This window comes from Hemiscyllium ocellatum, chromosome 38 (genome assembly GCF_020745735.1).
Source record: "Hemiscyllium ocellatum isolate sHemOce1 chromosome 38, sHemOce1.pat.X.cur, whole genome shotgun sequence".
Taxonomy (NCBI): domain Eukaryota; kingdom Metazoa; phylum Chordata; class Chondrichthyes; order Orectolobiformes; family Hemiscylliidae; genus Hemiscyllium; species Hemiscyllium ocellatum.
Window position 1 is genome coordinate 32,382,876 of NC_083438.1, and position 16,469 is coordinate 32,399,344.

Genomic DNA, 16,469 nt, shown 5'->3' on the forward strand with positions numbered 1-16,469 from the left:
TCTCTGTCACTCAGCACAGCTCCTGTGCAGTGCCCAGCGCTTGCCCATTGCCTCCCCTATAAGCCTCCTCTCCTCTACACTCTGTGCTCCATCACCGTGCAGCTCCTGTCACCCAGTTTCCAGCTGCATTGGAAAAGGATGATGACAGTTATTTAATTTTCCTGAACAGCTCCTTTACACTCGTGTCCAAAGTGTTGGATTCTTCTAAACTGTTCTCTTGTTTCTCTCTTCTAGGAATTGTGTTCGAAGCCGACATTCCAGTAATCAAAATGAAGTATCAAATGATGTCCCGTTGAGAAAGGTGGCCTGTTCAGGTGAAGCACGGAGCCTTGTACCAACAGCACCTGAGCAAAACCTTCTGGGGAACGGGGCTGCCCAGCACTGACTGAGTTTCCACCGCACTGAGCCTGGCTCAGGGAGTGGGGAATCAGCCCAGTGTTGGGGGGGATCAAGTGATTCCTGGTGGAAAGCCTGAGCTCAGGAATGGGATCAACAATCACTTCCCACTTTGCACAAACTCTCTGAGCAGCGCCATCTCAGGAGGGAAACTCTCAGTCGAGGGGAGGTGGAGTGGGGGGGTGGGTTTTATCACTTTACAAGAACAACTCTCCAAATACTTCAGCCTCTTTTATATCTCAGCATTCCTGTTACAAACTGTGTCCAAACCCAGTCTCAGGTTTCATCTTGATGATTGTCACCCCATTGATCCTTCTTGGGAGAGGTTTTTCCAAGATAATTTCCAAAATTATCTATTCTATTGATGAATGATTGGAAACATCAGGTAGTTTCTGATAAATGTGTTTCGTGTGCGAGTGATGCTGCCAGGGCCCCATTTATTGTCCATGTGGTCTTGACCCACTGCAGTGCTTGTAGTGATGGTGCTCCCACACTGGGGTACATGGGAAGAGGCTTCAGAAACTCCCCCGCAGCAGCACCTACTGGGCAAAGCCAGGAACTACATTATTGCCTACAGTATTGTATCGAAGGTGGTGATTTTGTATTGATCTTGTAAAGAAATATCCTGTAAGTGTATTTATGACTTCTGTGTATGAAGTAAGATTGTAAATATTTTATTTGTGGACATTTCTGTATTTTTAGCCTGGATATTGCTTTTCTACCTGTGCCTTTTGCTCCAAGCTGTGATTAAAGAGAAGCTGGTGTTGATATTAGTGTGCATGTAGTCTGACGTTTATTACCATCATTATTACTAGCAACTGTTTTTGATGCAGGATTCAGATACTGGATGGTTTACAGATTGAAACTGCATGTGGACAAAACTGTACTGATGTGTCTTCTGTCTAGCTAACTGTTAATTTTCTTCTAAATTTTTACAATTCTATTTTCAGCATTGTGTATACCAATACAAAAATATAACTCATCAATAATCAATTCATACAATTGTATTGTAAATATTTTATAAATAAATCTGTCAGGTACAGTTAGGTTTTCTATCAGCACTGTTTGTTCCAGGGTGCAATTAAATGGAAGCTGGTGATGATGTGTGTAATGTATGTACAGGATTCTGTGAATATTTTAGAGTTGGATTTATCTGTATTTGTATCCTGGATATTGATCCTGACATTGGACAGATATGTCTGTGAATTGAAATACGACTTTTGGAAATGAAGTATTTGCTCCAACAATGGTTGGTCATAATTTTCAATGGAAGGATACAACATTTTTTTCTATGTATTGTTAGTTTTCTACCTGTAGTTTTTGCTCCAAGCTGTGTTAAAGAGAAGTAGGTGCGGATATTAGTGGGTCTACAGTAGAATGACTCTGCTGGTCACTGCAAGAACAGAGGGGCTGGTATCTGCAGGCACTAAGTCCCTGATACGACTTGGAGTGAATGGAATTGGCTGAAGATTGGGATCAGTGATTGTGGGAATCTCAGGAAGAGGCTGGGGATGATCATCCAGTCGGTGTTCCTGGTGATTGGGAGTATAGGTGTTTGAGTGAGGGGGGCATGGGGAGTTTGAGAGCTTCTGTTACCCCAAATACAACATTTAAGGAATATTTATCTTTTTCTATATAAACTTAATTACATTACACCCCCAAACCACACATTCCCTGGTGGTGGAGGCTGGTACAATTGCAACATTTAAGAGGCATATGAATAGGAAGGGTTTGGAGGGATATGGGCTGGGTGATGCCAGGTTAGACTAGTTTGGGTTGGGATATCTGGTCGGCATGGACGAGTTGTACCAAAGGGTCTGTTTCCATGCTGTACATCTCCATGACTTCTTCATCTGGGACATTAGTAACTGAACTGACGTCATTTTCAGATTTCACCCAGACCTGGACAATTTCTGGCAGTGATTTCACTGGAGACAGGATTTATTCCTAAATGAAATCAGGAATCAATGAAATGGATGATCTGCTTTCGCCATGAACCAGATTTTGTGGGAGTGGGAACGTGCTGTGCCGTACTTGTGGCAATACACAGTTCAAAACATCTAATTTCACTGTTATCGGTGACAGGCGACTTTGGGATGTCCTCTGGCCCTGAAGGGCAATGTGGAAATGCAGGTCTTTGTTAAATTTGCTCGAAGGTCTCCATGAAATACCACTGTGTGCTCACCTGGTGGCGCTGTTACTATGGCTTGGCCATTTGGCGGTGGACAGCACCGCCATCTACTGGTTCCAGTTACGTACTGACATACCCCCAGAACACACTCCCCATGGCACAATCCATTGGACACACTGACACACACACACACACTCCATAATACACAGACTGTAATGGACATAGTCTAATACAGACTCCAACAGATACAAGGAACATCCTAATTGGAATACCTGCCAATACTCAGACGCATCTAGCTCCAGTGAAAGGCGATAGTGATGGCCGTGTCATGGGGGAACCGCTCTCCAACACAACGCGAAGAGGGACCCCATTGATACTGTCAAGCCAAAAGGATCATTGAAGCTGGGGATGGGATGATGGCCCGGGGCTGGGAGGGATGGGGAGCTGTCAGAAACACACCCCTTTGTGGGGTACACACCTCCAGGGTTCCATGAGCTGGAGAAAGAGAGCCAGTGCTGAGGGATGTGCACTGGGTTAAGAGTGACCACCTTTCCAATGCACTGACCAGAAGTGTATGTGGGAGCTGGGGAAGCCTCGAACCATTTCATAAATCCTGTCACCTGATGCTGCTGCAGAAACCCATGGAAACCACTGAGACTGAGAGCTGGAGCAATCTGGGACTCAAATCAGATCGCTGTTTCCCCCCCCAGGCAGAGACTTCCAACAAATCTGTTCAGGGATGTTAGGACACATCTCTGGAGAAGATGGGATTTGAACTGAGGCCAGAGGTGGGCCAGAGGTGGGGTCACTACCACTACACCCATCCCTTCTAGAATAAACAGGGTGTCTGATTGGAAAAAGCACTCACCTCCATTTTACAGAATCATTTTGTGGAAGATGAATTGGGGAGGGAGGAGGTGGTGGGGTGGGGGTGGGGGGCAGTAGGAGAGTGTACCAGGGGCCAGGGGACCAGACGGACAGACACACCGAGAGGGTGTGGGGGGGTTATTAGCAGGAGAGTGTACCAGGGGCCAGGGGACCAGACGAACAGACACACTGAGGGGGTGTGGGAGGTTAACAGGAGGGTGTACCTAGGGCCAGGGGACCAGATGGACAGACACACCGAGAGGGTGTGGGGGGGGTTAGCAGGAGGGTGTACCAGGGGCCAGGGGACCAGATGGACGGACAGACAGACCGAGAGGGTGTGGGGGATCAGCAGGAGGGTGTACCAGGGGCCAGGGGACCAGATGGACGGACAGACAGACCGAGAGGGTGTGGGGGATCAGCAGGAGGGTGTACCAGGGGCCAGGGGACCAGATGGACGGACACACTGAGGGAGTGTGTGGGGAGCAGCTTCATTGAGCAGCTGTGCCCATGCTCTCATTCTGGGTGGTAGCCCCACCAGGATCGAGCCTGGGAGCAGTGGAGGGGGGCAACAAGAGAAAGGGGAATGCAGGGGGGGGGGAGGGGGCCCAGAACTGCCGGCTGGGCTAACCCTGCACACGGCCGGTAGCCCCGAATCCCCGGGGTTGGGAAGGTCGAAGGGCGGTGAGAGAGAGTCACCGTGGGCCAGGGGCCAGGGAAGGGCTGGAGAGAAAAGGAGAAGCCCCACACAAGGCTGAGGGACATGGAAAGGAGACAGGCCCTTTAGGTGGGGAGCAGAGGGCTCAATATCTAAACTTCATGGGGAGAAGGGAACAACGTTAATGGGGAGATTGAAGGGAAATAAAAGGTGGGATCTCCCAGACTCACCAGAGAAGGGAAAGATCTGGTGGGAAACAGAAACAGAAACTGGGGCAGGATTCAGGGAAAGGCCTGGATAAATCATCTTGGAAATATCAGAGTTTTTTGGAACGCTCGGAAGAGGAAAGCGTGTGTGTGTGTGTGTGTGTGTGTTCAGAAACTGCAGGATTATTCCAGAGAGGGAGGGAGAAAAGAGGGGCAGGATGATATAGAAATGTAGAAGAGGGCACACTGTGCTGGGATATGAAGGGCTGGGGAAAAGGAGGCAGCTGTAACTCATAGAGAGCTCTTTCCTCCTGCACCCTCACTTTTGGGTCAATATCCCCCTCAACCACCAGCATTTAAATCAAACAGAGAATCTGATTATTATGACAGTGCTACGTGTGGGAACTTACTGTTTGCAAATTAATCACCATCATTCCGATATTACAACAGGCCTTTCACTGACAGGGAAGCATTTTGGGACATGGTACAGAGGTGAAAGGTGCTGTATAATGTAAACCCTTCCTGAAACTGAGTCATAGAGTCATAGAGATGTACAGCACAGAAACAGACAGTTCAGTCCAACCCGTCCATGCCGACCAGATATCCCAACCCAATCTAGTCCCACTTGCCAGCATCTAGCCCATATCCCTCCAAACCCTTCCAATTCATATACCCATCCAGATGCCTTTTAAAAGTTGCAATTGTACCAGCCTCCACCACTTCCTCAGGCAGCTCATTCCATACATGTACCACCTCTGCGTGAAAACGTTGCCTCTTACGTCTCTTTTATATCTTTCCCCTCTCACCCTAAACCTATGCCCTCTACTTCTGGATTCCCCGACCCCAGGGAAAAGACTTTGTCTATTTATCCTATCCATGCTCCTCAAGTTCTATAAACCTCTATAAGGTCACTCCTCAGCCTCCGATCTTCCAGGGAAAACAGCCCCAGCCTGTTCAGCCACTTCCTGTAACTCCAATCCTCCAACCTTGGCAACATTCTTGTAAATTCTTTTCTGAATCCTTTCAAGTTTCACAACATTTTTCCAATAGGAAGGAGACCAGAATTGCACGCAATATTCCAATGGTGGTCTCACCAATGTCCTGTACAGCCGCAACATGACCTCCCAACTCCTGTATTCAATACTCTGACCAATAAACGAAAGCATACCAAATGCATTCTTTACTATCCTATCTACCTGTGCCTCCACTTTCAAGGAGCTATGAACCTGCACTCCAAGGTCTCTTTGTTCAGCAACACTCCCTAGGACCTTACCATTAAGTGTAGAAGTCCTGCTAAGATTTGCTTTCCCAAAATGCAGCACCTCACATTTATCTGAATTAAACTCCACCTGACACTTCTCAGCCCATTGGCCCATCTGATCAAGATCCCGTTGTAATCTGAAGTAACCTTCGCTGTCCACTACACCTTCAATTTTGGTGTCATCTACAAACTTACTAACTACACCTCTTATGCTCACATTGTATAAATGACGAAAAGTAGTGGACCCTGCACCGATCCTTGACCAGCACTCTACTGGTCACAGGCCTCCAGACTGAAAAACAACCCTTCACCACCACCCTCTGTCTTCTACCTTTGAGCCAGTTCTGTATCCAACTGGCGAGTTCTCCCTGTATTCCGTGAGAATAATATAAAGGAAAGTGTTCACACCATCAAAGCTCTGCAATGTTGCTGCATTCAGCCTTTAATGGTGGGGAACCATTCAACATCGAGTGGGAGGTGACTCCATGTCCATCTGTATCCTCAATGATGAGGAAACCTGCATCTGCAGAAGGTGAGAGAGAGAGAGGAGGAGGAGAGAGCACCCATTGGTGATCATCTTCCCACATTTCTATTCATCCTGCAATGGGTCTTGCAGATTGGAAGCTTGACGATGCTCCCTGCTTCTTTATGAAATGGTGCAGCACCCAATGGAGAAACCTGCCATTCTTCCCTAGTCTTGTCTATATGTGACTCCAGTCACACATTAACCTGGTGAACATTTATAACTGCCCCTTGAAATGTCACGTCATGTCAATCAGTGTGCAATCAAACCCCTAGACAGGAAAATTATCATCCCTATCCACAAGCCTGTGCAGAAGCTCACTCTTGGGTGTCCCCTAGATAACCAGTACATCAGAGACTGGGACATTCTTTTGTAGGTACAGGGCAGCACTTTACTCCCCAAAGAACCCAGTAACTGGGACAGGCGAGTCACCTGGAAAAGATGGAAAGTATTTATCCACAGATAGAACCTCCCTGCTGGTCCCAAGCTTCACATGGTTACACTGCGATGCTGGATTTACAAGAAGCTCCGATCAGTAACTCACTGCTTTCATTTCTGGGGGAAGGTTAAAGCTCAGACATTGAGGGTCTTCAACTAAAAGCAGCTTGTGCTGGATATTTGTCAGCACTGAGCAGCTGGACAGCACTTTGAATCACATGGTTCCCATTTGGACATACAATGGAAGAACACATCTGGATACTGGTTACTACCCTCAGGACCGGGGAAGGGGGAGGGTGGTTTTTTGGGGGCGCAGGTAGAAGAGGTACAATGTTGGCTGATGTCAAAGTGTTTTGAACAGGTTGTGATGGATGAGAGCATTGTGCAGGGGTGGTCTGAAAGGGGCTAAGGAAATGTGGATCCGCACATCCCTCCACCACTGAACTGTCTGATCATACTCCTCCTCCCAATACACTCAGACTCTGCATCCTCCCAGGACCCAAAGCCAAATGTCCTTCACCTCCAAAGGAAGTAGAGGCATTGTTGAGCTTTCAACACATCAACATGGGTGGATCCAGGGCGGATTGTGGGTGATCAACACTGCCAGGAACTTAACACTCTTGAACATCTCCACCTCAGCTCCATTGATCCATACCCTCCAATCTGCTTCCTGAAGTCAATGACCAAAACTATTGTTTTCCTGGTGGTGATGAAGAGATTGTTATCTTTACACCATGCTGTTCAGCACTCTGTCTCTTCCCTATACTCCATATCATCACTGTTTGAAATCTCACCCACAATATTGCTGTTGTTAGCGAACTTGTGAATGGAGTTGGGGTGGAATTTGGCCACTGAGTTGTGAGTGTATAAGGAGAACAGTAGGGGGTTGAGGAATCAGCCTTGTCAGGCACTGATGTTGGGGATTATGGTGGGGAATACTGTTACCTATCTTCACTGATTGCAGTCTGTGGGTTATCACATCAAGGATCCAGTTACAGAGGGGAGAGTGGAGACCTATGTCTTAGAGTTTAGAGATGAATTTGTCTGGAATTCTGGTGTTGAAGGTGGAACTGAGGTCAATAAGTATCCTTGTTATCCAGAAGTTCCGGGATTGGAGGGCAGGAGCAGGGAAGTGGACTTATTGCATTGATACTGCTGAAAATGTGTTGCTGGAAAAGCGCAGCAGGTCAGAGAGCATCCAAGGAGCAGGAGAATCGACGTTTCGGGAATGAGGGCTCATACCCGAAACATTGATTCTCCTAGTCTTTGGATGCTGCCTGACCTGCTGTGCTTTTCCAGCAACACATTTTCAGCTCTGATCTCCAGCATCTGCAGTCCTCACTTTCTCCTTATTGCATTGGTAGGTGAATTGCAAAGGATTCAGCCAATTTGACAGGCCGACCTTCTCATAATAATGGGGGTCACTGTGGCAGTCATTGAGGCACGGTGCATGCAGTTATTTGGTACCGAGATGATGGTGGTTTTCTTGAAGCAGGTGGGGACTTCAGACCGGAGCAAGGAGAGGTTAAAGATCTCAGCAATACTCCCGCCAGCTGGTCCGCACAGGATCGGCATGCATGGCCGGGGACACTGTCTGATACAATCGGAGTCCTACATTACACCATGAGGGAAGTCACTCCCTTTCCCCTCATCCATGATACTCAGGAGTTTTGCGTTTGAACTTTTAACCTGTGACGGAACTGGCCCTAAAAGGACCTCACCCCCCACCCTGTATCAGAGGAAGGAGGCGGGCTCTGGGCTCTCCCATTCTCACAGCGAGGGTGGGGGGAGGGAAGGAGTGAGCGATCCGGGTGCAGCCTCTGTCGGGAAAAACCGGGTCCAAGCTGCTTTTCCCCTGAAGGGATTGCAGTGAGACAGTGATCCGAGTGGGGACTGCCGGAAAACTGTGGGTCCAGAACCGGGAGAGCAGAGAGGAAAAAGGGGCATGAACTGGTGCACCCCTGTCTCCCCACAATGTGGGTCAGTCTGCAGTTTGTAACTTGTTTTTATGAATGAGCCAAATGACCGTGAGTGAACCCAGGGTCAGCTCCGGGCTGTATCTGACTGAGACACACCCTGCTCTCCCTCCAACACGGAGTTTTACCAAATGTTTCTCAGCAGCTTCTCGGTCTCCTGTCAGTGTCTGCCTCTGATCCTGATCGCAGTCCCGGTCCCGGGAAAGGAGCTGCAGGTACTTACTGTCAGTGTCTCCCACCCGGGGACACGGAGGGAGGGAGGGAGGGAGGGGGATCTGGGGGGAAACTCTCTCTCCCTCATCACCCCCCCAGCACTCACCTCTTTATTAAAAGGAAATGCTGACAATCTCAGAGACAGACAGAAAGGGCTGGAACTTCTCAGAAGTTTATAAAGTGATCTGTGAGTGAACTGAGGGAGGGGGAGGTTGAATTGAAACATTGAAAAGAGGGTTAGACCGAGACTGCGGCGGTTGTAAAGTGATGCAGAACGATCTCTAAAGATTAATTTGGCAAACGGCAAGAAAACAATTATTTTACTGACGGCGTTGTCTGTCCCCGCCCTCCCTCTCACTCCGAGTCCCCATGTCCCAGCCCTTCTCATGGGCTGTATCTGTCAGGCATCACCCGGGGACAGGGCGGAGCGGGATCATCAACCTGATCAGGAAGGGGATCTGTTGGAAAGGGACTCACTGTGTTTTCTTGTTGCAGGGACACAGCTCACAGAAACTACTCCCCCCGCTGCTGCTGCTGCTGCTGCTGCTAAATGTTGTTGCTGCTGTTTCAGGTCAGTGCTGTGAGTGCTGGAACATTTCAGCAGGATCAAAGGCTGGGGGTGGGGGGAATCAGGAATTCCTCTTGCTTTAAGGTGCTGTGTGGGCTGCAAGTGGACCCACTGAGGGAGTGGGACACAGTAGGTTCACATTACACGCCGTGATCATGAGAGACAGCTGAAAGGAAGGCATTTAAATATCTTCAGTGGCATCTGGACCCTGAGCAACACTGACACAGGGATCAGTGGGATAGGGTGTGTAATCAGAAATCAGGGGCTGTCCTGGCATGAAATCGAACTGAGAATTGTCCAGGTATGAAAGGAGTTGGGTATTGGCACTGGGATGTAGCGTGTTTTCAATCATGTGTTGTTCACTGTTGTTGCTGGCTACAACTAAACTCATTTATGGTCAAAGGTGTGTGTGTGTGTGTGTGTGTGTGTGTGTGTGTGAAGTTTGCACATTTGCCGCGTAGCTTCCCCCAGAAATGAAAGCAGTGAGTTACTGATCAGAGCTTCTTGTAAATCCAGCATCGCAGTGTAACCATGTGAAGCTTGGGATGTAATGTACCAGCAGGGAGGGTCTATCTGTGGATAAATACTTTCAATCTTTTCCAGGTGACTCGCCTGTCCCAGTTTCTGGGTTCCTTGGGGAGCAGGTTGTGCTGCCCTGTACCTACAAAGGGAACGTCCCAGTCTCTCTCTTACGGGTAATCTGGAAGACACTCGGCACCAAAACTTTATATGAGTTCCGTGATGGGGATGATGATTTGTCAAAACAAGACTCTCAATTTGAAAACAGAACAAACCTGTTCAAAGATCAACTGGAACAAGGCAACTGGTCAGTTCTGCTCTCTGACCTCAGGGAGACAGACCAGGGCGAGTATCTGTGTCTGATTTACAAGAGAACGGTTGTGCAGCATTTTTTGGAGCAGCGTGATTGTGTTTATCTCTCTGTAAGAGGTGAAAGCTACCTCCTTCAGAAATTCGGTATTTAATGTCTGTGGTCGTGATAGGATTATGCCACAATATAAATTGTGTATTTAAACAAAAATCTGAAAATAGCAAGTTAGTCCCACTAAAAGTGGGATGTGGGTGTCATTGGCTGGGCCAGCATTATTGTCCATCCCCAGTTGCCCTTGAGAAGGTGGTGATGAGCTGCCTTCTTGAACCGCTGCACTCTGTGTGCTGTGGGTTCGCCCACAATGCCCTTAGGGAGGGAATTCCAGGATTCTGACCCAGCCACACTGTCGGAACGGTGATATATTTCTGAGTCAGGATGGTGACTGGTTTGGAGGGGAACTTGCCGGGGGTGGTGTTCCCATATATCTGCTGGTCTTGTCCTTCTAGACAGACGTGGTCACGTGTTTGGAAGGTGCTGTCTGAGGGTCTTTGGTGAATTTCTGCAGTGCACCTCGCAGATGGTACACACTGCTGCTACTGAGCGTCAGTGAGGGAGGGAGGGAATATTTGTGCTTTGTCCTGGAAGGTGTTGAGCTTCTTGAATGTTGTTGAAGCTGCACCCATCCTGGCAAGTGGAGAGCATTATATTATGTGCCTTCTCACTGATGAACACACTTGGGGGAGTCAGGAGGTGAGTGACTGGCTGCGGTATTCCTAGCCTCTGACTTGCTCTTGTAGCCACTGTATGTGTGTGGTGAGTGCAGTTCTCTATCTGGATGATGAGATGAAGATGTTGACAGTGATAGAATCAGTGATAGGAATACCATTGAATGTCAAGGGCCAGTGTTAGCTTCCATTTTATTGGGGTGGCACAAATGTTAGGTGCCACCTGTGCAGTTGTCTCCTCCAGTGAGTTGTTTAATTGTCCCCCACCATTCACGACTGGATGTGGGAAAGGCTGGAGGAGGTGAGAGATGGGGAGAGGTAGACAGGCTGAAGGATGGCCCAGGGACGGGGAGGGTTGTTTGAAATTAGAGATTGTTTTCATGACCTCCTTGTCAACTTTCCAAAACAAGTGAATTTTAAATGGAGCCGTCATTAGACCGGGAGCTGATAAGTGTCAGTGAGTAGCATGTGATAGGGACTCATTGTAGTGGGTTGGGGAATAAGGACAGCAGAGTTTGGGATGGACCGGAGGTTACGGAGGGTTCGATGTGACACATTGACCAGGAGAATATTGGAACAGCTGGATCTGTAGATCATAAACATTGGATCTGTTTTGGCTTTTGTTTTTCAGTTCATTCAACCCAAGAACCAAATGAAATTCTTGAAACAGATTATGGTGAGTGACTCAATACAACCCAAGGAGCCCCCCTGTGAAAGGGTATAATGCTGGGGGAGGCAAAATGGGGTGGCTCACTGGGTACAGTTAACCTCTGAGTCTGAAGGTCAGACACGGGAGGAATGGGGTCGGGGGGAGCTGTGACCCAAGGATTGAATCAGGAAACAACAAAGACCAGTTGTAAATCCAGAGCCTCCGAAGTGACATCTGGAAACTGGTGTCCAAGTTGGGAGCCTCTCTAACACTGTCATACACTGATTCAATCCTATCTCCCAGATCAGTCAGTCACTGTTCCTGGGTATGTCCTGTCCCACTGAGGGAGGAGGGCCCACCAGAGATTTGGGGGACAGTGACATCCAGACAGAAGGGAGTGGGCCCAAGATTCTTCTGCAATGAAGACAATGGAGAATAATATTGATCTGGGTATTAATGCGGATTGCATCCAGTCCCATGGCTTTGGCATCCAGGAAATAACTTCACAATTTTTCCTTCAGGTTTATTTGAAGAGAAGTTGCTGGTCAGTGTCCAGTTCTCTCCCATTGTGTGCATGCGTGTGAGTGCATGTGTGTGTGTGGAAGGAGCTATGGGATGGTCTTGTGTGTGTGTGTGATTATTGGAATCTAACCTTCCACATCCCTCCTAGACTAGAATTAACCAGAGATCTGTTTGTACTGGGGCTGGTTCTGAATCACTAGATGCTGAAGGTCTCTGCTGTGAGTTTTGTTTGTGTGTCCCAGTCTGTTAATGGCTTCATTTTGTCTGTAGGTCCTGGACTCTCCACTGGAGCAAGAGTTGGTTTGGGAATCGGGATTGCTGCTGTTTTTGTTGTACCTGGAATTGTGGGTTACATTGTCCTAAAGCGACAAAGAAGGTGAGTTCTGGAATGTTGCACTGTTTCCATGGTAACCTTTTGATCTTTGTATAATGTTGTGTGAAATGTTGCTGAGCTCTGTCCCTGTCCATTCCCTGAGCTGTGAGGATGCTTCAATCCAGCCTGTCATTGAGCAGCATCATCCAGTCACTTCCAGCTTGTCATCCTCTCGCTGCTGAACAGTCCCGTGGATTGGAAAGGAGCAAATATTATCCCACTGGAGAACCAGAGGATGTAGTTATGTCCCACAGACCCTCTGAGAGAAACAGAAGAGCAGTTTTCTCAGCAAATCTCAGGCAATGTAAAAGTAATAGGGTCGTGATTGTAGGGAATTTCAACATCGAGGATAAATGGCTCTGTCATTGTGTGAGAGGTTTAGAGTGTGGGATTCTTACAATGCATCCAGGACAGCTTCAGAAGACCATGTGAGAGAGAGTGATCCTCGGCTTGATTTTAGGTTATGAAGCTCAGCGAGTGATTGAAGTATCAGTTGGGGAACGGTTTGTCGACAGTGGTCATAACTCAGTCAGATTCCAGCTTGTTTTGGGAAAGGGAAAGGGTAGGCTTGAAATCAAAGTCTGAATTGAAGAAGGCCAATTTTAATAAGGAGATATGACCTGGCCAGAGGGGAGCTTCTGGGTAAATCTGTGACAGAAAACTGTTTCTATGTTTTAAGATCAGGTGGGACACACTCACCAAGGAAATAGGGAGAGCACAGGGCCATCCTATTCCAATAAAGGTAAAGGGTGGCACCAACAAATTCAGCAAACCCTGGTATCGAGTGATGTACAGGATTAGACTGGATTGGATTTATTGACATGTGTACTGAGGCACAGTGAAAAGCTTTGTCTTGAGAGCAATACAGGCAGATCAGAGAGTTAAGGAGCATAGATAAGTAAATAATGGGGAAACAGCAGCAAAAACCAAAACACAGCTACAGGCAAATGCTAAGAGTTTGTGAGTCCATTCAGCATTCTGACAACAGTAGGGTAGAAACTGTTTCGAGACCGGCTGGTGCGTATGTTTAGGCTTATGTACCCTCTCCCCGATGGTAGAGTTTGTAGAAAAGCATTGCCAGGGTGGGATGGATCTTTGAGAATGCTGGCAGCCTTTCCTTGACAGTGGGCCTGGTAGATGGGATTCTGTAGATGGGAGGTTGTCTTTTGTGATTGTCCGGGCCGAGTTCACCACTCTCTGTAACCAAGGAGACTGATGGCAGATACTGATGGTCGGATCAGTAGAAACCCTGGATGTGTACAGTCTGTGCATGGAGAAACTTAGAAAGGAAATGACGAAAGTTAAAAGGGGGTTTGGGAGAATAACGATGGGTAAAATACAGGCAACTCCAAAGTTACTTTACAAGTTATTCAAGGAAGGGTGGACAAATCACACAACACCAGGTTATAGTCCAACAGGTTTATTTGGAAGTACTGTACTTGCTTTCAGAATGCTACTCCTTCATCACGTAGCTAGTGGGCAGGATCATAAGAATTTATCGCAAAAGATCAGTGTCATGACATTTGAAACAGACCTAGATTGCTGTTCAGTCTTTCATCTTTTAGAATAGGTTGCAGGTTTTGGTTCATTAATACGTCAATCCCAGAAGTTCTTTTAAGTCACATTCTCAGATAACTTAAGGTTGTATAAAAAAAAAGGTGACATCTCAGCTCAGACACTCCAGTAAAGGTGTGCGGTTATATAAATGTGTTCTTTTTGGGTCAAGTTGATGAACTTTATTCAGTGTTTGCTCTTTCCCTAATTATTCAGATATCACCCTGCCCTCACTGACCCACACTGACTTTGTTCAGCAATGATTTGATTCTAGTATTCTCCTCCCTCTATGCTTTTCCCCTGGCACCTCTCTGGCACCTCCCCCAGATCTGTAACCCTCTGAGATCGCCATACTCCTCCCTTGCTCCTCGAAAACATTGTCCAGTTTCTCATTGTTTAACCATTGGTGACCAGACGTTCAGCTGCCTGAAAGCTCATAATTGTGGTCATTCCCATCACAAACTTCTCTGCCTCTTCCTGTTCTCTTCTTTGGATGTTCCTTAAGTCCCACCTTTCTGCCTCAGTTTGTTTTCATGTGGCTTGGTATCATCATCTGTCTGATTCCTCCCATGAATTATGTTTGGATGTTCTGTTCAGGCTGCTGTACAAATGCAAGTCTTTCCCCAACACTCTATAACCCGTCCCCTTAATACAGGCATCGGAAGACTCGATGACTTGGGAAGGCCGTCTTTACCATTTTCCAGCTGCCATTGGTCCCCAAGATGTTGAGGGTTATTTACTGGGTCTGTGCTCCTGAACAGCTCCTTTACACACACGTCCAAAATGGTGGATTCTTCTAACCTGTTCTCTGCTTGTTCCTCCCTTCTAGGAATTGTGTTCGAAGCCAACACTCCAGCGATCGAAATGAAGCATCGAATGGTGTCCCTTTGAGAGAGGTGGTCTGTTCAGGTGAAGCACGGAGCCTTGTACCAACAGCACCTGAGCATCAGGATGGAGCGGCTGGAGAACAAAACCTTCTGGGGAACGGGGCTGCCCAGCACTGACTGAGTTTCCACTGCACTTAGCCTGGCTCAGGGAGGGGGGAATCAGCCCAGTGTTGGGGGGATCGAGTGATTCCTATTGGAAAGTCTGAGCTCAGGATTGGGATCAACAATCACCTTTTATTTTGCACGAATCCTTCTCAGCATTGCCATCTCAGGAGGGAAACTCCCAGTGTCCAACTACTTCGTCCTCTGCATCATATCTCAGCATTAATGTTACAGTCTGTGTCCAAACACTGCCTCAGGGTTCAGCTGTGTAACCCTAACTCTAACCCTCAAGGCTAATCCTGTGAGATATTTTTCACAGATAATTTCTTTATTCTTAATTAATAACTTTAATAACTTATGCTCAGTGTGGGTGATGGTACCAGGGCCCCATTTATTGTCCATGTGGCCTAGACCCACTGCAGTCCTTGTAGTGATGGTGCTCCCACAGTGGGGATCATGGGAAGAGGCTTCAGAAACTCCCCCTGCAGCAGCACCTACTGGGCAAAGCCAGGAACTACATCACAACCACCTGGTGAAGAGGCACTTGGAAAGGTAGGGGTTCCACATGAACCTGTTGGACTATAACCTGATGTTGTGTGATTTTTAACTTTATTTCCTGCAGTTTTGTAATGCAATGAAGGTATTGATAATGTATTGATCTTATACTGATATGTCCTGGATGTTTATTTCTGACTTTTGTGCACGAAACAAGACGGTAAATATTTTATATGCAGATATTTCTGTATTTTTATCCTGGATATTTCTTACTTTTCTACCTCTGCGTTTTGCTCTGAGCTGTGATTAAAGAAAAGCTGGTGCTGAGATTAGTGGGTCTACAGTCTGATGTTTAATGACTGCTGGTCACTGCATGAACAGAGGGGCTGCTGTCTACAGGCAGTAAGTCCCTGATACGACTTGGAGTGAATGGAATTGGCTGAAGACTGGGATCAGTGATTGTGGGAATCTCAGGAGGAGCAGGAACATTTATCCAGTCGGTGTTCCTGGCTGGAGATGTTCTGTGAACTCTTCAGTCTTTTACATTGTGCCAAGGGAAGGTACATTGGAGCAGGAGTCGGCCAATTAAGTTGTTTGAGCCTGGTCTGCCATTCTCGATCCTGGCTGATCATCTACTTCAAAAGAACAAAACAACAAAAGAAAAGTACAGCACAGGAACAGGCCCTTCAGCCCTCCATCATCATGCTTTCACTAAACTAACAAACAAACCTTCTGCCCTTATTCAGTCTGTATCCCTCTATTCCCTCCCTATTTATGGCATCATCTGGATGCCTCTTCAATGTCACCAATGTGCCTGCTTCCACCACCTCTTCTGGCAGTGTGTTCCAGGCTCCTACCACAGTGTGAAAACCTTCCCCGAGCACATCTCCTTAAACCTCCCCCTCTCACCTTGAACCTGTGCCCCCTTGTAATTGAAACTTCAACCCTGGGAAAAAGCCTCTGAGTATCCACCCTATCCATGCCTCTCATAATGCTGTAGACCTCTGTCAGGTCTCCTCTCAGCCGCTGTCTTCCCAGTGAAAACAACGCTAGTCTTTTTAACCTTTCTTTGTGGCCAATGCCCTCGAGATCTGGCCCC

The 16,469-nt window shown here is 47.4% G+C and overlaps 1 protein-coding gene across 2 annotated transcripts; it reads left to right on the forward strand.

Annotated features, from left to right (window-relative positions):
• The first annotated feature begins 8,577 nt into the window (after positions 1 to 8,577).
• On the forward strand, positions 8,578 to 15,579 carry LOC132833955 (sodium channel subunit beta-4-like). 2 transcript variants are annotated; one of them, XM_060852648.1, is made up of 6 exons: positions 8,578 to 8,668; positions 9,162 to 9,237; positions 9,838 to 10,182; positions 11,420 to 11,464; positions 12,230 to 12,335; positions 14,716 to 15,579. In XM_060852648.1, the coding sequence occupies exons 1-6, from the start codon at positions 8,585 to 8,587 to the stop codon at positions 14,888 to 14,890; spliced, it is 831 nt and encodes a 276-aa protein (XP_060708631.1). In that variant the 5' UTR covers positions 8,578 to 8,584; the 3' UTR covers positions 14,891 to 15,579. The 2 variants fall into 2 exon arrangements, with proteins under 2 accessions (XP_060708631.1, XP_060708632.1); XM_060852649.1 differs by lacking the exon at positions 9,838 to 10,182.
• The last annotated feature ends 890 nt before the right edge of the window (positions 15,580 to 16,469 follow it).